The 21,839-nt window shown below is 54.9% G+C and overlaps 2 protein-coding genes across 5 annotated transcripts in view; both read right to left on the bottom strand.

Annotated features, from left to right (window-relative positions):
* LOC139598283 (mitochondrial Rho GTPase 2) overlaps positions 1 to 6,744 on the bottom strand; it is a 49,959-nt gene extending 43,215 nt beyond the window's left edge. The window contains exons 1-9 of one of the 2 annotated variants that reach the window (XM_071444478.1): positions 6,190 to 6,744; positions 5,931 to 6,107; positions 5,535 to 5,652; positions 4,810 to 4,980; positions 3,532 to 3,655; positions 3,154 to 3,221; positions 2,953 to 3,059; positions 1,653 to 1,874; positions 929 to 997 (exon numbers count right to left, since the gene is read on the bottom strand). In XM_071444478.1, coding sequence (XP_071300579.1) covers positions 929 to 997; positions 1,653 to 1,874; positions 2,953 to 3,059; positions 3,154 to 3,221; positions 3,532 to 3,655; positions 4,810 to 4,980; positions 5,535 to 5,652; positions 5,931 to 6,107; positions 6,190 to 6,420 — 1,287 coding nt within the window. In that variant the 5' untranslated portion in view covers positions 6,421 to 6,744. The remainder of the gene's footprint in view (positions 1 to 928; positions 998 to 1,652; positions 1,875 to 2,952; positions 3,060 to 3,153; positions 3,222 to 3,531; positions 3,656 to 4,809; positions 4,981 to 5,534; positions 5,653 to 5,930; positions 6,108 to 6,189) is intronic. The other variant, XM_071444483.1, reaches the window with a different exon arrangement.
* Positions 6,745 to 7,751: 1,007 nt separating this feature from the next.
* CFAP70 (cilia and flagella associated protein 70) overlaps positions 7,752 to 21,839 on the bottom strand; it is a 24,911-nt gene continuing 10,823 nt past the window's right edge. The window contains exons 11-26 of one of the 3 annotated variants that reach the window (XM_071444484.1): positions 21,581 to 21,672; positions 19,932 to 19,992; positions 18,608 to 18,799; positions 17,895 to 18,026; positions 16,957 to 17,082; positions 16,303 to 16,436; positions 16,093 to 16,208; positions 15,782 to 15,937; positions 14,728 to 14,823; positions 13,968 to 14,044; positions 13,105 to 13,257; positions 10,636 to 10,797; positions 10,380 to 10,469; positions 8,901 to 9,002; positions 8,051 to 8,098; positions 7,752 to 7,907 (exon numbers count right to left, since the gene is read on the bottom strand). In XM_071444484.1, coding sequence (XP_071300585.1) covers positions 7,827 to 7,907; positions 8,051 to 8,098; positions 8,901 to 9,002; positions 10,380 to 10,469; positions 10,636 to 10,797; positions 13,105 to 13,257; positions 13,968 to 14,044; positions 14,728 to 14,823; positions 15,782 to 15,937; positions 16,093 to 16,208; positions 16,303 to 16,436; positions 16,957 to 17,082; positions 17,895 to 18,026; positions 18,608 to 18,799; positions 19,932 to 19,992; positions 21,581 to 21,672 — 1,818 coding nt within the window. In that variant the 3' untranslated portion in view covers positions 7,752 to 7,826. Of the gene's footprint in view, positions 7,908 to 8,050; positions 8,099 to 8,900; positions 9,003 to 10,379; positions 10,470 to 10,635; positions 10,798 to 13,104; positions 13,258 to 13,967; positions 14,045 to 14,727; positions 14,824 to 15,781; positions 15,938 to 16,092; positions 16,209 to 16,302; positions 16,437 to 16,956; positions 17,083 to 17,894; positions 18,027 to 18,607; positions 18,800 to 19,931; positions 19,993 to 21,580; positions 21,673 to 21,839 lie in introns of those variants that run through there. The other 2 variants (XM_071444485.1, XR_011681846.1) reach the window with 2 other exon arrangements.

The following is a 21,839-nucleotide window of genomic DNA, read 5'->3' as shown; positions in this document are numbered from 1 at the left end:
CACAGCTCCAGAACTGCCCCAGAACAGCCCAGGCACAGTTCTTCCCCAGCCCTGGAAGTGTCCAAGGCTGGATTGGATGGGGTGTGGAAGAACCTGGGCCAGTGGGAGTTGGCCCTGCCCGTGGCAGGGGATGGAATGGGATGGGCTTAAAGGTCCCTTCCCTAGCACTGAACAGCAGATCCAAGGAAAACGACATTGCTGGCAGAGCCTTGAACTGACTGAAGCAAACCAACCCTTCCTTTTCCCTAACACAGACCACAGGCAAGGCTCAGTGTGCCACAGAAACAGTCCAAATCACAACCCTTCCTTTCCAGCCTCCAACAAAGCAGCACCAGTTTTAATGTGTTAAAAAGAAGTGGAATTTAGTGAAGGGTCTGGAGCACAAGTCTGATGAGAAGCAGCTGGGGGGCCCTCAGGCTGGACCTTCTGAGTCTCCACAACTCCCTGACAGGAGGGGGCAGCCAGGTGAGGGTCAGGCTCTGCTCCCAGGGAAGAAGGAAAATGGCCTCAAGTTTTGCCAGAGAAAGTTTAGACTGAATATTGGGAAAACTTCTTCACAGAAAGGGTTGTCAGGCACTGGCACAGCTGCCCAGGGCAGTGGTGGAGTCACCATCCCTGGAGGGATTTAAAAGACATGTGGTGCTTGAGGACATGGGTCAGTGGAAAGCCTGGGAATCCTGGGAAAACCAGCTGGAACTGATGTCCTTAGAGGGCTTTTCCATCCTATAATTCTGTCTAATGGGCCCCATAATTTTAAGTTCACCATCCTAACAGCAGAACAGTTCTCATAGATGCTCAGGCTCACCCACTTTGGGATCATTTTCCACATCAAGCAGTACCACACTCAGCTGCATTTCACACCTCCAAAACATCCATATCCTGGCCACACAGTGACAGATCAACTCCCCAGATCACCCAAGCCACTGACCCATTTGGTGCTGCAGCCTCCAAAGCCAATAATTGTTCTCAGCTTCAGGATGGGATCTGGCACAAGCCCCTGGAAAAGAAAACCAGACAGCACCATCATGCTCAGAGCCAGGCTGGGGTCCACCCTCCATGGGCACCCCAGCCCCAGTGCTTGGATCTCTGAAACACAGAGGCAGCTTTGGGTTTCTCCTGTCAGAGGGGACAACTTGAAAGCATTTAACCTGGCAGAGTCAGAGCTGGCAGCAGGAGGAGCTGGGGTTTCTGAGTTAAGCAGCTCTCCCATCCAGCCCCAGTGACGCCCTGGGGCCACTGTGACAATCCCAGACTGGTTTGGGCTGGAAGGGACCTAAAAGTCCACCCACTTCCACCCCCTGGCTACGGGCAGGGACACCTTCCACCTGCCCAGGTCGCTCCAAGCCCTGTCCAGCCTGGCCTTGGACACTTCCAGGGCTGTCCTGCAGGCTGGGATTCACCTGTGGGATGGCAAAAGGGCCAGAGCCCTTCCTGTACACACCTGGGCAAACCTGAGGCTTAAGGTCAGCACATTTGAACACAGGGTCCCTCTGTCAAGGCAAGGAGGGTGCTAGTGGCAAGAACTGCTCCTCTGCATCTTTTGGACTCCATGTGTTTAACTGAAACCCCAGCATGAACCTTGTGTTCCCTCTTTCCCTTCATTAGACATAACCACCCCAAGCCACCTTGTGACCCTCCAGAACTTCACACACCTCCTCTGAGCCAGGGACAGCTCGGGTTGTCTGTCCCCATCTCTGATGAGCATAGACATGGATGCCACCAGCACTGAGTGGCAGTGGCTGCCTCGTGTCCCCTGCACTGTGCAGCTTCTCCTCCAGCACGGGCTCTCCAGCAGGCACAGCTCCCCCAGGCCCTGGGACTGCCAGGTGAACCTTAGGGATGCTTTTTGTGCTCACAGGACACCGACGTGGCACCTGAGAATGAGCAAAGCCCCAGACAGAGCTCAGTTCTCCTCCCAGGGCCCTCCACCTGCCCAGGGGCAGAACAGGGAGACACCCACAGCTGTCCTGAGGGCTCTCCATAGCAACACACACAAGGAGGAAAAAATCTGCAGGGAGAGCAGCCCTGTGGGTATCTGGCTTGGCCAGGTTGTTAACCAGCCCTCTCCTTACACCCCCAGCATTGTCTGTGCACAGTTCATCTCCTCCAAACAGCAAACCAGAGCCTTGTCCAAATGCTCCTGGAGCTCTGGCAGATTTGGACCACTTCCCTGGGGAGACTGGTCAGTGCCCAACCACCCTCTGGGGGAAGAACCTTTATCTAATATCAATTAAAACCTGCCCTGACACAGCTCCAGCCATTCCCTGGGTCCTGTCCCTGTCACAGGGAGCAGAGATCAGAGCTGTCCCTTGGGAGGAGCTGCAGCCCCTGACAAGGTCTGACCTGTCTCTTTTTCTCCATCTGTTTAAACCAAGTGGCTGCTGTACCTCTTATCCTTCCCCTCCAGACCCCTCACCACCCTCCCAGCCATCCTTTGGACACCCTCTAACAAGAGAAGTTGTGCTCCTGTTTCTCCCTCTCCACAGCACGAGGATGGCTTCCCAACACCCCCCACCACACTGGGTAAGCCAGCCTGGACCCCAGCTCTCACATCACCCCAGTGGGGAAGGGAAAACCAAGCTGAGGGCAGCTGCCTGCAGCCCCAGCAATGCCAGCTCCACACCCTGCTCTGCTCCCTCAGGGCACTGCTCACATTCCTTGGTCTCCACACCTCACTGCCTTATCTATAACTGATCTGACACACCGATCTGCTGCCTCCACAGAGACAGGGAAGATGGATGTCTGGAGATTCCAAGGTACTTGGCACATCTCCTGTCTCTGTGCTGCACCACACTGCACCCCCAGGCAGTCACTGCGGGGCTGTGGTCACCAGACCGTGCCTGGAACAGCTGCCAACGACAACAAGCAGCTTCTACCTCTTAAATTAAGACACAGGGAGAAGTTCCATGGGAAGCAGGAAGGAAGGAGCTGCAGCCTCCAAGGTGCACTTACAGCTTTGGGACTGCTTATCTGCTGGACAAGGGGCAGGTCACGGGCTGCTCTGGAGTGTGTCACCAGCTGGGTCGGTGGGTGGCCAGGCTCCTCCAGGACTCGGTCACCTGGGCAACACAAGGAGCAGGTCCAGCTCTTTTGGAAACCCAGAGCACCCAACGGGGCTGGCACAGCCTTGGCTGCTGTGCCCAGCATTCCCACCTGCCACAGGATGTGGGAAGCTCTTCTGGATGGAGTGGTGCAGCAGCTTAGCCCCCTCAGATGGGAACCTGAGCAGAACCAGAGGAAGGCACCGTGTCACTGGGATACTGCATTGGCACCTGGCAGTATCACCTGGCACCTCAGCCTGGCACAGAGGCCTCTTTGCTGTCATAAGATCCCTCCCCTTGTGCCTCATGGTCCTCCAAACACAGGGGTACCAAAGGCAGATGGCACTAAGGGTGTCTTTGTTACCAACACCTAAATGCTGGAAGTGGGGGGACCAAAACCCAGCCCATTCCTCAAGTGGCACTGCCCATCCTGCCCCTCCCAGGGGCACGGGGAGGTCTGGGAGCTGCAGTGGGGTGGGAGCAGCCATACCTGATGTAGTCATAGAGGTCGTGCCACCTCTCCCCCTTGGGCACAGGGAAGGCAAATTCCCGGGGCATGGGAGCCACCCCACGGCAGGACAGGTCACTCAGGCGGGCCCTGGCCAATGGCACACCTGGCAGGACAGGGACACACACACACACTGAGCTCCCCAAGCCCAGGGAGCTGCCTGAAATCCCACTCCCTGAGGGATACAGGCACACACACCACTTCCCACCAGAGAAACAAAAAGCACAAGCCTGAGGTTTGCAACAAACCCATGTTTCACAGGTGTATTCCTGTAACTCTCAACCTCCAAAGAAGAGCCCAGAGCAAAAACCCTTGGATCTCAGTTATAAACCCCCAGGCTCAAGATTCATATGATTTCTCTTAAAGCTCAATGCCCATTTTTCTTATTTTCTCCATGAATTTTTAAATTTAGGAAAGTGAAAAAGGTTTCAGGAAAGCTACAGTAAGTTTCAGGAATTTCAAAGCAGCCCCTATAACTTCTTCCTCACTGATGCTTCCCAGCAGGCCAGGCAGTTCAGACAGAATTCCAGCACGAAAAAGGAAAGAGAGAAAACAAAGGATTTGACCAAAGTACCTCTGCCACACTGAGCAGGTGGATAAAAAAAGCAGGTTGGAAGATTTTTGACCCAAAAAAAAGCACAGGCTCTTCCAGCAGATAAAAGCACAAGTCTTGCAGAAGTGAAGCTTGATGACACCTTTCATTTTTACCCCTGAAAAAATTTCTAACCTTAGAAAGATATTTAACTTTGCTCTTTTCATTCACTTTTACAGCTGGAAAAGTGAGAGGACACTTTCCTCCAGAGTTTGGGAGTCTGTATTCCCTTCCAGTGCCTAAAGGGGCTCCAAGAGAGGAGGGGAGGGACCATGGACAAGGGCCTGGAGGAACAGGACAAAGGCAAATGGCTTCAAACTACTAGAGGGCAGGGCTGGATGGGATATTGGGAATTAGGAATTCTTCCCTGGCAGGGTGGGCAGGCCCTGGCACAGGGTGCCCAGAGCAGCTGGGGCTGCCCCTGGATCCCTGGCAGTGCCCAAGGCCAGGCTGGACAGGGCTTGGAGCAGCCTGGGACAGTGAAAGGTGTCCCTGCCTGTGTGGAAACTTAACATTGTACCAAGTATTTTGCCCTTTCTGTTCACATCATAGAGCACCAGAGCTCTGCCAGGGCTGCAAACTCAGCTCTGAGCCCCCACGGGCTCCCCCCAGGCTGGGCTGGAGTCTCAGGAGGAAGCAGAGGCCAGCCCAGGCTCTGGGCTCCTCACCTGGCTCGAAGAGCAGGTCACTGGTGCAGAGGTTTTTCACGAGCAGGTTGCAGCAGAGTTTGACCCCCCTGAGGTGGCTGTAGCTGCGGGCCAGGTACAGAGCCAGGATGGAGGGCAGGTCCAACACCAGGCACGTCCAGCGTGCGTCAGCCGGGGCTGCTCCGGGGACACCTGGGGACAAGAGGGATGCTGGGAAAGAGGCTACAGACACAGACCTTGCTGGACAGGAGACACAGGGGTCACAGGGCTCAGAATGAAGCATTTACCAGGCAAGATTCCCCCCAGGGAAAACATGTCTTGTAGGCTCAGGGGTGGGGAAGGACAGACAGGCATCCCCTCACCTCCATGGGCTCATGCCTGGCCTGGCACTGCACCCCACTGTTTGGGAGAACAGGGATGGGGAACAGCCCAACCAGGAGCTACAGCTCTGACCTGGCTGCAGAGGGGCTCCTGCTCAGGCCAACCACTGTTATCATAAAATCCTGGAATGGTTTGGGTTGGGAGGGACAACCTTTAAACCCATCTCATTCCATCCCCTGCCATGGGCAGGGACACCTTCCACCAGCCCAGCTTGCTCCATGCCCCATCCAACCTGGCCTTGGACCATCCCAGGGATGAGACAGCCACAGCTTCTCTTCAAACACACTGAGCCAACTTGAGAACTCAATTTACTTTCTAACAATTAGTTCTGGTGGTGGTGTGCCAGCCCAGCCCCAGCTCCTCACCCCGCCGGGCCGTGCCCTCGCTGGCTGCCCCGCAGACAAAGGGGAACTGGAGCCAGGTGGCCGAGGATTTGAATTCCTTGAAGAGGTTGGAGAAGGAGATGCGAACCACCTGGTTTTCCTGGGAAGATACACAAACACACACACACACACAGAGCTTTAGTCACCCTGGTGGCTTCGGCAGGGAAATGCTGCAGAGGAGGAGGCATGTGGCCCTGTCTCCTGTCCCCTCCACGTCTCCTGGCCCCAGCGGAGATGCCACCAGGATGGAAACCACCTCCAGGCCGGAGTGACCCACCAGCAGCAAAGAGCAGCCATGTCCTGCAGCCCCCAAGCTGCCACCCCCAGTGCTTCAATCAGCCGTGATGGCAGTGTAAGAGGCCACCCCGTGTCACGGACCTCGGTGGTGACATCCAGGTGCACGAGGAAGTGCTTGCGGGGCAGGGGCCTGAAGAGCAGGTAGAGGTAACGCCCTGTGAGCCCCAGGGACTGCGTCCCTGCCCGGGGCAGCTGCAGGTAGCTGCTGGCTGGGTTGGAGCCTCGGATCCGGTAGATTGTTCCCTTCATCCTCGTGTCCTTTGGAAACCAGGGAAGGATGGGGGTGGGTCAGCACTGCCCACCCCTGGCAGTGCCCCCCGCCCCATGGTGGCCCCGTTACCGTGAGGGCGGCCACGTCCCCCTCCTTGGCAGAGCGCTTCCACTCCTCCACACGGAAGTGCTTGAAGATGTTCAGGTAGGGACGCTGCCAGGCTGCCAGCACCGGGATCAGGGGGGATGGAACCCCAGCCTGGACACACCCCACTGACCCCTCTATGCCCCCAGGTCCCCTGCCCCATTGGCACCTCACTGTCTGCACGTCCTGAGTCTCCCCAGCCCGTTTCAATCTCATGATACAAGCCTGGTGATGGCCTCATTATCTCTTTACCGCAATTCCCCCCAGCCCTGGTGACACCCCCAAGGCCCAGAGTCCTGCTGAGAATCCCATTTCTCCCCTCCTCCAGGCCCCTCCAGCCCCAGGAACACCCCTGGAACCTCCAAGCCCTGAGCTCCTCCAGTCCCAATGACATCCCCACCACATCCCCTGACCCTGCCGTCCCGGCGCTGTCCCTGTGCCCCGAGCATGGTGACAGACCTGCTCATGGAACCCTATGTTCTGCGTCCTCCCCCCCATGACAGCCCAGTATCTCCACATTCCAAGCCTCCCCATCCCTGGTGGCACCCTGTTACCTCCATGTCCAGAGCCCCCATGCCCAGTGACAATGCAGCCCCCCGGATCCAGCAACACCCCTGTGCTCGCTGCCCCCCCGGTACCCCCCTGCCTGGTGACAGTGCCCCGAGCCCCAGCCCCAGTGAGGACCCCGAACCCGAATCCAACCAACCCAGCCCGAGTGACATCCCTGTTACCGCCACTCTCCAAACGCACAGGCCCCTCACCCCGGTACCCCCGTGCTCCGGATGTCCCCCACCCCGCCCCCGTTACCGCTGTGCTCCGAGCCCCGCCGGAGCTGCCCCATCCGCGGTGACACCGCCGTGCTCCGAACCCCATCCCCGGTGACGCCGCGGTTCCCGCACCCCACTGACGCCCCACGTCCCCCCATCCCCGGTCACACCCCCACTGCCCCGTGTCCCCCCATCCCCGGTCACACCCCCACTGCCCCATGTCCCCCCGTGTCACCCGATCCCGGTCACACCCCCACTGCCCCGTGTCCCCCCATCCCCGGTCACACCCCCATTACCCCGTGTCCCCCGATCCCGGTCACACCCCCATTGCCCCGTGTCCCCCATCCCGGTCACGCCCCCATTACCCCGTGTCCCCCCATTACCCCGTGTCCCCCGATCCCGGTCACACCCCCATTGCCCCGTGTCCCCCATCCCGGTCACGCCCCCATTACCCCGTGTCCCCCCATCCCCGGTCACACCCTCATTGCCCCGTGTCCCCCATCCCCGGTCACGCCCCCACTACCCCGCATCCCCCATCCCCGGTCACGCCCCCATCACCCCGTGTCCCCCCACCCCGGTCACACCCCCCCTTGCCCCATGTCCCCCCCTCCCGTCCCCGCTGTCGCCCCCGGTGCCCCCCCACCTGCCGCCATGGCGCGCGCCGCCGGATCAACCGTCCCGCGCGGCTGTAGCCAATCAGCGGCGCGCTACAGACTGTCACGTGATCATATCCCGCCCCCAACCCCGCCCTCGGGCGCTGACCCCGCCCCCCCTTTCCCCTCCCCGCAGTCGCGACACGATCGCGACAGAGCCGGGCACGATCGCTCGGGGCAGGGGACTTTATGTGCGCGGGGCTCAGAGCGAAGGGTCGCCGAAGCCGAAGCGGTGCTGGGCCTCGCGGATCTCCTGCAGCAGCGCGTCGTTCTGCAGGCCGAGCTGCGGGAAAGGGGAGCGCGGTCAGGGCCGGGCTGCGCGGGGCTGCCCGGGACACGCGGGGCTGTTCGGTGCCCCGGCTGCGACACCGGCGGGACAGGGACCGGCCCGCGGCACCGCCCGCCCCGCAGGGCACGGACACGAACCTTGACGGTGTATTTGTAACACTGCTCTGCCTCCAGCTGCCGCCCGCCCTGCAACACAGCACCGGGGAGCGAATCCTGGGGTGCGTCAGGCACGAAAAGACCCCGAGAGCATCAAACCCACCCATTCCCTCAGCGCCGCCAAGGCCACCACTAAAACATGTCCCCAAGTGCTACATCCAAGCGGCTTTTAAATCCCAAAAGGCATGGGGACCCCACCACTGCCCCGGGCAGCTGTGCCAGGGCCTGATCACACTTTCATGAAGGAATTTTCCCAATATCCATCCTAAACCTCCCCTGGCACAGCTTGGGGCCGTTTCCCCTTGTCCTGTCCCTGTTCCCTGGGAGAACAGCCCAACCACCCCGACTGTCCCCTCCTGTCAGGAGTTGTGCAGAGCCACAAGGTCCCCCCTGAGCCTCCTTTTCTCCAGGCTGAGCCCCTTTCCTGCTCCCTCAGCCCCTCCTGGTGCTCCAGCCTCTTCCCCAGCTCTGTTCCCTTCAATGAACACACTCCAGCCCCCCAGTATCTGCCTTGTCATGAGGGGGCCCAATAGGATCTCAGGATTTAGGGTGCCTCAGCAGTGGCCAGCACCCCAGAAAAGACATGGGATCTCTGTGGAATGCCATTTGTAAGAAGTTCAGCAGGGAGGACATGCCCTGGGGCAGTCAGTGCCTCAGGGTGCTGCTTTTGCCATCCAAGCACTTCCTTTCCCTGTAAACAGTCCCAAACTTTTTATCACAGAGCTCTTCACCAGCTCTTCAGGTTCATGAGCAGATGCCAACCCCCTCCAGGAGCCCAAGAGACCCCCCATGAACCCCCACCCCATCAGGCTGGCACGGGCTGGGCACTCACCTGCAGGCAGATGAGGGCGAGATATCCCCACACTTCAGCGTTGGTGTTATTTAGGGCATTGGCTTCAGAGAGAGCATCTTCTGCTTCCAGCATCTCCTCCAGCTTGAGGGAGAGAAGGAGAGGCATGGACAAATGACAAGGAGCAGGCAGAAAGGGCTTCCCAACTGAATAGGCATTGCTCTAACAGCAGAAGTGCAACAGAAGCTCCTAGGAGGGCTTCCCTGAGAGAAACGTGGGGGAAAGGATTTAGGGCACAGACAAGGAGTTATCCTCAGTGCCAGAGCACCCAGATCTCCAGTCTGGAGCAGGAGCTTCCCACTGCTGACCCCCATGGCATCACACACTATTTCTAAATTAGCCTCCAGCTGTAAGGGAAGCAGCACAAAGCCCTTCACCTCCAGGAACTGAGTGATCCAGCTCCATGAGGAAACATGGCTGTGTTCCTGCTCCCTATTCCTCCTGTGCAGCAGCTCTGGACATGCAGGGGTAGCTGGTGTCCAGGCCACCACTCACCTCCCTAACCTGATCCCGCAGCCTCCCAGGAGGTAAACATTTGGCCAAGGGGGAGCAGAAGTTTAAATTCCTTCCTTGATTGATTCCTCAGCCAAACTCCCTTGGAGGAAGCTGGCAAGGTGTCCCTTGGGGAGACACTGCACTGCTGGTGGCTGGGTGTCTTTGGCAGCCCTTCAGAAGTGCTGGATTCCCTTGGACAGGGAAAGCACCGAGATTCCTCCCTGCTGACATCCTACCCCGTGCCTTGGTGACATGGTGACATGCAGGTCATGTGCAGGCAGGAACTCAAAGCAGAGCCCAGATTGTCTGCCATGACACCCTGGGGAAGGAGGTGCTGCCAGGAGCTGGGATGAGGGAAAGGTTGGCTGTTCCGTGTCACTGTGATATTTTATGAACTTCCTTTTGCTAGGATTTTTCTCCTGAGAAGCTGAGAAGCCTCAGAAAAGAAATGTAAACAATAATTATCTGATGGCTGTGGTCTGGAGATGGTTTATCAACAAGTGCATCTTTGATTGGTCTCATGTGGATTGTTTTTACTTGATGACCAATCCCAGTCCAGCTGTGTCAGACTCTTTGATCAGTCACAATATTTTATTATTCATTTCTTTCAAGACTTCTGATGAAATCCTTTCTTCTATTCTTTTAGTATAGTTTTAGTATATAATTTTCTTTTAATATAATATATATAATAAAATAATAAATCAGCCTTCTGAAACACGGAGTCAAGATTCTCATCTCTTCCCTCATCCTGGGGACCCTCAAACACCACCACAGTTCCCAGAGCAGTGGCTGAAGGTGACACCATCTGTTGCCAGGCTGGGGCTGTCACAGCACACAGGACACGATGGCAGCACTGGCTCACAGGCAGCCAAGAGCTGCTTTAAACAAGGGGATCCTGCAAAAGCCAAGCCCTGTGTCCCATGCCACCAAGTGAAGCCCAGAGGACAGGAAGGCAGCTGCACTCACCCTGTAGCAAGCGATGCCCACGCCCAGCCAGGTGAGGCAGGAGGCAGAGTTGTCACAGGCGAGCAGGTAGATGTGCTTGGCCCGGCCGTACTGCCAGGAGACAGACAGACACACGCTCTGCATCACCCCACAGACACACAGGGCTTTGCCAAACACCCTGTTGCCACAGGGCTCAGACACCCACTGGCCCCACTGCTGCTGCAGCAGTGATTTGTTCTGTGCTAACTTGCCCTCCACAGCCCTGCTGGCTGCTCACCTCTTTCTCGTCCAGGTAGATGGAGCCCAGGCGCAGGTACACAAAGTGCATGTCTGCAGCATCCTCCTCAAAGCTGATGACTCGCTCGTAGCAATCCTTTGCTTTGTCAAAGTCCTTCTGCAGGTAGCACAGGTGCCCTTTCTGAGCCCAGACATTTGGATTCTGTGCACCAAAAACCAGGAGTGAGACACAGATGGGAGAAACACCTGAGAGGGGGGCTGGGACACTGCAAGCAGCAGAAAGGACAAGCTGAGCAGTGTTTCATTGTGTTATCACAACAACTCCCTGGGCAGTGCTCCAGGCTGGGGACAGTGTGCCTGGAAGCTGCCTGGTGGCAAAGGAAGGACCTGGGGGTGCTGGTTGGCAGCAGCTGAAGCAGAGCCAGGTGTGCCCAGGTGGCAAGCAGGCCAATGGTCCCTGGCCTGTGCCAGCCATGGTGTGGCTGGCAGGAGCAGGGCAGAGCTTGTGGCCCTGTGCTGGGCACTGGGGGTGCCACAGCTCCAGTGTTGTGTCCAGTTGTGGGCCCCTCAACTGTGGGGGGCATTGAGGGGCTGGAGCGGGTGCAGGGAAGGGAACAGAGCTGAGGAAGGGGCTGGAACACCAGGAGCAACTGAGAGAGCTGAGAAAGGGGCTCAGCCTGGAGAAAAGGAGGCTCAGGGGGACCTTCAGGCTCTGCACAACTCCTGACAGGAGGGGACAGCCAGGTGGGGGTCAGGCTCTGCTTCAAGACAACAGGGACAGGATGAGAGGAAACAGCCTCAAGTTATGCCAAGACAGGTTCAAATTGGATATTGGGAGAATTTCTTCATGGAAAGGGTGGTCAGGCACTGGCACAGCTGCCCAGGGCAGTGGTGGAGTCCCCATCCCTGGAGAGATTTAAAAGCTGTGTGGATGTGGCACTTGGGGACATTGTTTAATTGTGAACATGGTGGTCTGGAGAATGGGTGGATTTGATGATCTCAGAGGGCTTTTCCCACCTAAACAATTCCATGATTCTGTGATATCAGGGTTTATGAAGAGAGTTAAGCTCAGTGGGCTGCCTGCAGGACACTGGGGACAGGGATCCCCCTGCAGCTCCCTGCCCAGTGTCCTGCCTGCACACAGCATTCCCAGGTGTCATCTTCCCCCTGCCTTCCTTTCACTCTGCCTCCCCAAAGAGAGCTCAATAGCAACTTTGTTTGTCATGAAACAGAACCCAACTCCCCCACCCAGGGACAGAGGAACAGGATATACCTGAGAGAGAAAAGAAAGGCAGATGTAGAGAGGGAGAGGCAGAGACAGGCTCTGAGATGCTGCCTGCCTGTGCAGGGAGTGACAGGAGGCTGTGACAATGGGATAACAAGGACAGCAGTGCTGCAGCCACAGCCTGGTTGACTGCCCTCCCACTGAATGCTCTGGACTACACTGGAATGGTGAAGTGGGAACAAAGCAGGAGCTCTGGAATGGTGAAGTGGGAATGAAGCAGGGGCTCTGGAATGGTGAATTGGGAATGAAGCAGGGGCTCTGGAATGGTGAAGTGGGAATGAAGCAGGAGCTCTGGAATGGTGAATTGGGAATGAAGCAGGGCTCTGGAATGGTAAATTGGGAATGAAGCAGGGGCTCTGTATGTAAACTGGGAATGAAGCAGGGGCTCTGGAATGGTGAAGTGGGAATGAAGCAGGGGCTCTGTATGTAAACTGGGAATGAAGCAGGGGCTCTGTATGTAAATTGGGAATGAAGCAGGGGCTCTGGAATGGTGAAGTGGGAATGAAGCAGGGGCTCTGTATGTAAATTGGGAATGAAGCAGGGGCTCTGTATGTAAACTGGGAATGAAGCAGGGCTCTGGAATGGTGAATTGGGAATGAAGCAGGGCTCTGGAATGGTAAATTGGGAATGAAGCAGGGCTCTGTATGTAAACTGGGAATGAAGCAGGGCTCTGGAATGGTGAATTGGGAATGAAGCAGGGTTCTGGAATGGTGAATTGGGAATGAAGCAGGGCTCTGGAATGGTGAATTGGGAATGAAGCAGGGCTCTGGAATGGTAAATTGGGAATGAAGCAGGGCTCTGTATGTAAACTGGGAATGAAGCAGGGCTCTGGAATGGTGAAGTGGGAATGAAGCAGGGGCTCTGGAATGGTGAATTGGGAATGAAGTAGGGCTCTGGAATGGTGAAGTGGGAATGAAGCAGGGCTCTGGAATGGTGAAGTGGGAATGAAGCAGGGGCTCTGGAATGGTGAATTGGGAATGAAGCAGGGCTCTGGAATGGTAAATTGGGAATGAAGCAGGGCTCTGTATGTAAACTGGGAATGAAGCAGGGCTCTGGAATGGTGAAGTGGGAATGAAGCAGGGCTCTGTATGTAAACTGGGAATGAAGCAGGGCTCTGGAATGGTAAACTGGGAATGAAGCAGGGCTCTGGAATGGTGAATTGGGAATGAAGCAGGGCTCTGTATGTAAACTGGGAATGAAGCAGGGCTCTGGGCTCTCACACACCAAGGGCTCGATGCGCACGGCCTCGCGCAGACACTCCTCCCATCTGGGCAGGTTCTCCCGCAGCTGGTAGGTCCAGCCCAGGGCCAGGTAGTAGGCACAGGTGGGGCCTCCCTGAAGGCTCAGCAGCTCGTGGGCCAGTGCCTTGTGAACAAACTGGGGAGGAACAGCACAGGGGGTGGTTAGGGGAGCAGGGACACCGTGGACACCCCAGCAGGACAGGGCAGGAGAGCTGACTGACACCACTCTGATTTCCACAAACAGAAAACACAAAGGAAATTTCTTTTTCCCCTCTTTTGAATGTTGGTCTAGTGGAAGGTATCCCTGATCTAGTGGAAAATGCCTCTGCCCAGAGCAGGGGGTTGAAATGAGATGAACTTCAAGGTCCCTTCCAAACCAAACCATTCCAGGATTCCATTTAGTTGCTTTAAGCAACTCTTTCTGCCATATCATATTTAGACAGGCAGCACAATGTGACAACCAGAGATGTCCCAGAGATGACTTGCTAGGACAGGCACATTCCACAGTTGATACAAAAATCCCTCCAGCATACACAAGTGTCTGAATCACAGGAGTTCAGGCATCTTGGGAGCACCACAATAATGGATCCCATCTCTGAATTCCCTGTACCATTTTTGAGCTGTTCCTCTGCAGCAGGCAGTGCTGGGCTGTGTCCACAGCCAGCATTGTGGGCTCCACACTCTGCCTGGCCACACTTTTGCATCTCTGGGCAGTGGTGGCTTTGCTCCCTCTTGTGCTCAACCTCTGGAGTAGCCACGGCTCATTCCCTGAGGCCCAGAAAGGGGCGGGCTGGAGCTCTTTGGGAATAAACCAGCCTCCCTCCCCACTCCTCCTGCTAAACTGACCCGGACAGCATTGAATTTCATCAGGAATTCCACTGACTTCATGAAGATTGTGCGGGGAGGTGGCTGAGGTTCTGGAGCTGCAAGAAAATGTGTCTCTGTCAGTCCCAAAGTGGGGTTTTTATTTCTGGAGCCAAAGCAGGTCCTGACATCCCAGTGGAGACAGAAAAATCCCTGCAACATGGAGCAAAACCCAGGAGGTGGCAGGGGAGGCTGAAGCAGAGATTAACTCAGCATTTCTTTCTGAAGGGCTTAAGTTTTGTAGGAGATCTGAAAAGAAATTACACTCTTCACCCACTAATTTTCCAGTCCAAACCTAGAGGAAAAAAGGTGGAATTTTATGAATGATGCTGATCAGAGACAACTACAGTGAGGCTTCTGCCTCTTCAAAGGAACCAGGGGGGCCCTGAGGCACCCAGCACTGCCATTTCCACCACCACAGGGGCTGTGGAGGAGGCAGATCCCACACCACACAACCAGAGGGGATCCCTGGGGACTCTTTAAGAGCTGGCATCTCAGGAGGAAGAAAAGAAAGGTGCAGGGAGCAGTGATGTGAGAGAGAGAGCTGCATTCACCTGCTGGCTGTCCATCCTGAGATGTGCTGCTCTGAAAATCAGAGTGAACCTGCTTTGCCTGCAGATTCCCTGGCTCAGGAGAGACAACAGGCCCTGGCAGCACGGGGAGCATGGCTCACTGCTCCCACATTACTCCCCACCATTCCCACAGGACCATGTCCCAGCTCTCCATGTCCCCATTCCCAAACCTTCTGGGGCTTCCTGCACTGCTGTAGCCTCTTCCTTGGGTGTCCCACCTTCCACGACCTCTGGTGGTTTGTCAGCTGAGCCATCTGGAATCTTCTCTGGAATGAAACCCCCAAGAACCATTAGGTGGGAAGCCATAAACTTCCCAGTTTAGAACATGATTCCACACAACAACAACAACAACAACAACAAACAAAAAACCAAAAACAAACAAACAACAACAAAAAAAAACAAAACAAAAAAAAAGAGAGAAAATATAAAAGATCTATCAGGTTTTCAAAGCTGGGAAGAAATTTCTTTGCAGGAGGCAATACCTGGGGCTGGGGTTTTTGGCACAAGATTACCATGTGAAGCCAGAAACAGGTATAAATGAGGCAGAATGAGAGGAAACAGCCTCAAGTTGCATCAAGGAGGTCTATGTTTGATGACAGCAAAAAATTTATTCACAGAGAGGGTGGTCAGGCATTGGATCAGGCTGCCCAGGGCAGTGGTGGAGTCCCCATCCCTGGAAGTGTTCAAAGGCCATGTGGATGTGACAGCTGGGGATATGGGCTAATGATGAACACAGCAGTGCTGGGTTAACAGTTGGACTTGATCTTGGAGGTCCTTTCCAGCCTTAGTCATGCCATGATTCTATGAATATCCCTTTCCTCATAATCAGAAGGGACAAAAACCCCATGTGTCACGAGCCTGCCTGCCTGAGGCACTGTGCATGAGTGGTGATAATGTTAAAAATAAAGTCAGTCAGCATTTCCTGCAGCCTGGCCAAATATTTGGGACTCAGGACAGACAGCCTCAGCTCAGGCTGGACTCAGAGGAGCTCCAAAGAAAGCCTTGGCCTCAGGGTTGCTGCCAAGCAGCTGGTTTGCCCTTTGGATTGCTGTGTGGGGAACTCACAGCGACTGCTTCCACGGAATTCTGTTCTGGCTCACAGTCCACATCTTCTACCTTTATCCTTTGTACTTCTCCTCTTAAAAACTCTCCTCCTTCCACTGTTCACCACATAGATCCACCCCTCTTGCTGGTGTCAGGGCACCTCCTGGGTTTGTCTGTTACCTGGCCCTGTGCTGGGAGAACTGGGCTTTTTCCCTTCTGCCTCAGCAGCCTCAAGGATTCTCCTCTCCTCCTCAAGCTCGGCTCGCAGGAGCTTCTTAGCCTCACGGAAGCTCCTTTCTGCCTGAATGTAATTATTCTGCAGCTCATAAAACAAACCTGTGAGAGAGACAGAGCAGCATCAGCACACACCCAAAGGAAGCAAAATGCTTCTCTTAGCCCTCAGCTTGGAGCAGGGAGAAGAGGACTGGGGGCAGGAACAATGCTTGGCTCCACAGGAATACCTTGAGCACCAGACTGGCTTGGTTTTGTACCTGCAAGGGTCCAGGCTATGATGCTGGATGGCTCCAAGCAGCAGGCATCCTCAAAGAAAATCTCTGCCTCTTCATAGGTTTGCAGCTTGACACACACAATCCCACAGAGCAGCAGGCTGGGGCAGGGGCAGAGCAGTCAGCCTTGCAGCCCCAGCAGTGGTGTGGGGGATACACTCCACACCCTCCCCACCCACCAGGAGCACTCAGCACCTTTGGATGTGCTGGGGGTCCAGACAAACAGCCTGCTGGAAGCATTCCTGGGCTTTGGTGGCATCCTCATACAGGAGGCAGAAGGCTCCATAGTCCAGCCAGGCCTGGATGCTGTGCTGGTCCCGAGCTATTCTCTGCACAACAGAGATCATCACTGCAGGCAGGCTCAGCAGAGCCATGGGCTGGGCAGGCAATTCTGGAATGACCACAGCTTCCCTGGCCACCCCAGCCCAGCTGAGCAGGAATCAAGACCTTGTCTGTCACATGCAAAGGTGTCCCCTAAATGGGATTGTGCTGGAAGCCCACTTCCTCTAAGCCTTCTCCATCTAACGTGTGTCCTCCAGCTCCAGCTGACACCTCCTAGGGCCCAGTGTCCCCAGAACTGACCCAGCACATCCCATTTCCCCTGGCCTCGAGGCTGGAGTCCTCAGTGACCTGGCCAGGGACAATTTCACATCCTGCAGAGAGCAGCATCTCCCTGGGAAATCCCTCCCAAATCCTACTTCAGCCTGAGTATCCTGGTGATGCTCAGCTCCTTCCTCCCTCTCTCCAGCACAGTGGGGGCTGGCTGAGCTGTGAGCAGTGGCCCCACTGTGCTGCTGGGCTGTGCCAGTCCTCACAGGTGATGGAAGGAGACATCTGGGGCTCCCTCACCTGATTGTAGAACAGAGAGGCCAGTTTGAGGTCCTTGTTGGCTTCAGCTTCACGAGCAAAGAGCAAGAGCTGCTTCCTGGTCGTGTTGGGTGGAGGGGCAGCAGAAACATCTTCCCCAGACAGGAGCTGGTAGGGAAGGAGACAGTGTTAGCCCTGGGGAAGGGAAGAGGGCTTTGTGGGATCCCAGCATGCAGCAGCTCCCACACTAGCACTGCACACAGCACAGACCAGTATGGCTGGGGCTGGCACTGGGAAGGGCAAGCTGTTCTGTGCTGGGACACATTCCCACCATTCCCAGGTACATCTGCCACACAGGCACAGGGCAATATCGATGTTTACAAGGACATGGAGGGACAGGACAAGGAGGAAGGACTTCCCACTGTCAGAGGGCAGGGTCAGATATTGGAAAGGAATTCTTCCCTGGGAGGGTGGGCAGGCCCTGGCACAGGGTGCCCAGAGCAGCTGTGGCTGCCCCTGGATCCGTGGAAGTGTCCAGGGCCAGGCTGGATGGGGTTTGGAGCAACCTGAGATAGTGGGAGCTGTCCCTGCCCATGGCAGGGGGTGAATGAGATGAGCTTTAAGGTCCCTTCCAACCCAAACCTGTCTGTGATCCTATGATTATTCACAGCCTTCCCTAGATCAAAGTGATGACAAACTTCAGTGGGACCTCTCACTGACCCCAGCTCCTGCTCTGCCCAGCCACCCTTACCATGTGCCAGCTACAGCAGCTTCACCAGGGCCATCTCACACCTCCCCCAGGATTTTGAGCAGTGGGATACAAAGGCACTGGATCCCTGCCTCGAGTGTGGCTCATGGTCTACAAGTGACAACTCCAGCAGATGAAAGCATGAACCTGCTTCTGCCTTGAAGGCAACAGTCCTTCCCCTGCCCTGGACCCAGAGGGAAGCCCTGGCCTGAGTGACTCCCATTTCCCCCACCTTGTTCAGGGCCATGTGCATGTGGTCCACGAGGTACACATAGAGCTCACTGAGGAATGCCTGCAGCTGCTCCTTGGTCTCAAATGCTGTGGTCTTCAGGTATTTCTCCCTCACAATCTTCACCACAGAATACTGTGGACACAAAGGACATTGCACAAGGCAGGTTCCCTCCCGTGCCCCCCACCAGCTCTGTAATCACACACAGACAGAGCCTGAAGCTCCAACTTAGTTCTGAGAAATAAATCCAGCCCACCATTGATAAACGCAAAAAAAAAAAAAAAAAAAGCAAGCAAGGGGGATTTCCTTTCCCACCTCCCTGACAGCCTTTAGGGACAGCATGTGGATGGCTCATTCCTCAGGACAGAGAGGGGGGCTCCAGGAAGAGTGTGGAACCTCCTTTCCCTGCTGGGGCAGACTGGGAATATGAGAACAGCCAGCCCTGCCTTTCTCAGGTTATGAGCATGGAACAAATGGATCTGAGTAGCTCCCACTGATAGGAAGTGTTCTCTTGGTGTGGGACCAAAGCAGCTTGGTGCCTGCTCCATTAGAGGGGAATCCTGTCCCTCAGTGCTCACTGCAACAGCTCCAGGTGGCAGGAAGGGATTCTGGAGCACCACATCATCCTGAGTTACCACCACAGAGCAGCAGTTCCTCACTGAGAAAATGTCTGGACAAAACAAGCAGGGAAGCAAAAAGCACAAAGGAGTCTTCACCTTAAGCTGTTCCTTAAAAGCAAAATATTTCCCAGAGGTATTGAGCTCGTAGTTGAGCTGACGTTTCTGTTCCTCCATGGTTTCGTGGTCCATCACTCCCTGGTCAAGCAGCTGCTTCCCAAAAAGCTCATGGTACTCCCTCAGGATGGCAACAGCAACACTGGTGACACGTTTGTGATAATCCTCCACCACCTAGGAAAGAAATAAATAAATTTCACAAGCCACTTATGCAATCAACCTTGATATGTATTTGATTTGCCACAGCCCACGCCTCCCATTAACTCCACCTGACTCAGGTCTCAATTAGTCTGTCACACATCCTTTCCTGTCCATGCCTGAGGGCTGAGAAAATATCTGCAGGTAAACATAAAAGAGCTCCTTCCTGCTAGGATTTTCCATCACAACCCAGTATTCCAGTCAAGGCTATCTCTCCTATAGCAATATAATTGGCTGTGAGTAAAATCAATCTCATTTACTGGGAGCCTTGAAACCCATGGCCAGCCCTCTTCAGCAGAACCTGTAACCTCCATAATCTCAGACCTCAAAAATTCTTGGTGACCTGAAAAAGGTCAGGGCTGATTCTGTTCAGGTTTGTCTGAGTCTGATGAAGCACAGGGGCTGCTCTGAGACAAGGAACTGTTGGGACTGCCCAGGATATAAATGTCAGGTGCTGGTAGCCTCTTTTCCCAGCATCCCATTTCCTTCCAAACATCCCCCCATGGCTGCCTTCCCTCCCTTTGCTCCATTTCTTCATGGCTTCCCTTTGAATGGGATGTGAACATGAGTGATGGATGGGTTCCCAAGGCACACTGCTGTGGAGATAACCCATACAGAAGTTTCCTTTTCTGTGTATTTCATAGAATATGTTGAATTGGAAGGGATCCACAAGGATCAAGTCCAGCTCCTGGCCCTGCACAGACACCCCAACAATCCCACCCTGGGCATCCCTGAGAGTGTTGTCCAAATGCTCCTGGAGCTCTGGCAGCCTTGGGGCTGTGCCCATTCCCTGGGGAGCCTGGGCAGTGCCCAGCCACTCTTTTCCTAAAATCCATTAAAAAACCTCCCCTGACACAGCTGCCCCTTGTAAGGAAGCTGCAGACCCCAATGAGCTCCACCCTCAGTCTCTCTTCTCCAGGCTGAACATTCCAAGTGACCTCACATTCCTCATATTTCCCTATTCCCTTCTAGACTCTTCACCACCTTTGTGGCTCTGCACCCCTGATCTCTTCAAACCTCATCCCCACGTTGCTGTGGGCTGAGAATGAAGGCTCTGAGGGCAGGTGGGGTGGCAGGATGGTGGCAAGGCCACAGCTCTCCCATGTACCTTCTTGGCTCCTTCTGTCCGCGGGGCCAGCGCAGGGCGGGGAGGAATCAGCTCCTTGACCCTGTCAGTGAGAGCAGAGGAGAATCAGCAGAGCCACTGCCAGGGATGTTGGCTTGTGTAGTGTGAGGGCTCCACCCTGCCATCGTGTCCATGAGACACCTCCCAGGCACCTGGGAGGAAACCTGAAATCTCAGACCAAGAGTGAACAGGTCCCTACAACTGATGGTTGTGCCTTGTCATGACAGGGTTAATATTTATTGCCAACCCAAACTGCTCTCCTGGAGCAGCAGAGCTGTATCTTGGAGCTCCTGGCTCTGCAGAACAGGTTTTCAGGAAGGAACCAGCCTGAGGAAAGCTCTGTAGAATTGAGTCACTAAACAGCCCAGACCACCTGATCCATCAGTTCCAACACTGCCCAGTTTGGCCACACATCGACCCCCAGACACCACCCAGCCCTGCCTGGGCCTCTGTGGAGTTACAATGACCTTCCACTAGGATTAGCATATTTTTAACTAAGATTTTAATAAGGTGAGGGTGGCTGAGCACTGGAGCAGGATTCTCTGTGAGTCTCCTTCTCTGGATATACCCAAAAAGCATCTGGACACAGAGGAATGTGCTCTGGGGAGCCCCAGTTGAACATGAACGTTGGTCTAGGTGACCTTCAGGGGTCACTTGCAAACTGAATAACTTGGGGATTCTGGAATTAAAATCCCTGGTGCCAAACCAACCTTAATTAATTTGATTTTTTTTCACTATTTCCTGCTTGCTGGACTCCAGAACACCCTCAGTCCTCAGAACATGATCCATCCCACCAAGCCAAGGTGCCACAGGCCTTGTTCAAGGAGGAGTGACACTGAATCCACACACAGTGCAGAAGAGTAGAAATGTATAAAATAGGCCAGGAAAAGGTCTGTTCTAATAGGGGTTTACCTTCCTCAGCCTGTTCCTCCTGGAAGACAGCAGGGAGCAGTGAGGACAACACATATACCTTCAATGGATGACACTTCTGTTTGAGAGATATAAACCTGCACCTCTTATACCTTATTCATCTGCTGCATTTTCTTTTTTTTTATTCCATAAATTAGATGTTTTATGCCTTTCTAACCCATAACACAGCAGGGCTGCCACTGGACAGGAACTGAAGTCTCAAAGCAGCAGAGATGAAAGAGCAGCTCTGCAGCAGAACAACATGAAAACTAACATAAAAGCTGAGGAATGGGTAAAACATTGTGAGAAAACTTCTGAAAAGCTAAAAATGAGAGAAGGCTCTGATGAAGCAACAGCAGCACTACCCAGGGCAGTTCACGCTGGTGGCCAGGACTGACCAAGCCACTGAACATCACATGCAAGAGGCAAGCACATGGGGATTAGAGGGAAACAAAGCCCAGACAGGAACACAGACACTGCTATGCTGCTCTGGTGTCTCTTGTTTTGAGAGGAATGGCAGGGAGATGCCAGCTGGGATGAACAAGTGTTTTCCCAACACACCAGATGCCACGTCTAAAGCAGTCTGGCCAAATCCTCCCCCTGATTCCTGTGGGTTTTGTCTCAGGCCCTCTTTATGGAGTATTCCAAGGGGGGTTTGCTGTACAAGGCTCTCTCCAGCCTGCAGAGAGGAGCTGTCAGCCCCATAGCCCATCCTTACGCACCGCTGGACCAGCTCCTCCCGCAGCCGCTTTGGGACCAGGGGCCTGTCCAGCTTTATCTCCATCACCAGGAACGTTCCTGCCTCGCTGTATTGCTGTGGAGAGAAACATTGCTCCCTGTGTCGTGCTGTCTGCAGCCAGTGCTGGCACAGTGAAATACTGAGCACACAGCCACACATCTCCCAACTGCAGAGATCCAGCTTGTTTTATAACCCACCCTCGGAATGAGTTACAGCAGCAAAATCCAGCTCTAGAAACCAGG

Source organism: Agelaius tricolor, unplaced genomic scaffold (assembly GCF_023055355.1).
Source record: "Agelaius tricolor isolate 1412-34295 unplaced genomic scaffold, bAgeTri1.0.p SCAF_19, whole genome shotgun sequence".
Taxonomy (NCBI): Eukaryota; Metazoa; Chordata; class Aves; order Passeriformes; family Icteridae; genus Agelaius; species Agelaius tricolor.
This window is presented reverse-complemented; position numbering and strand designations above follow the sequence as displayed.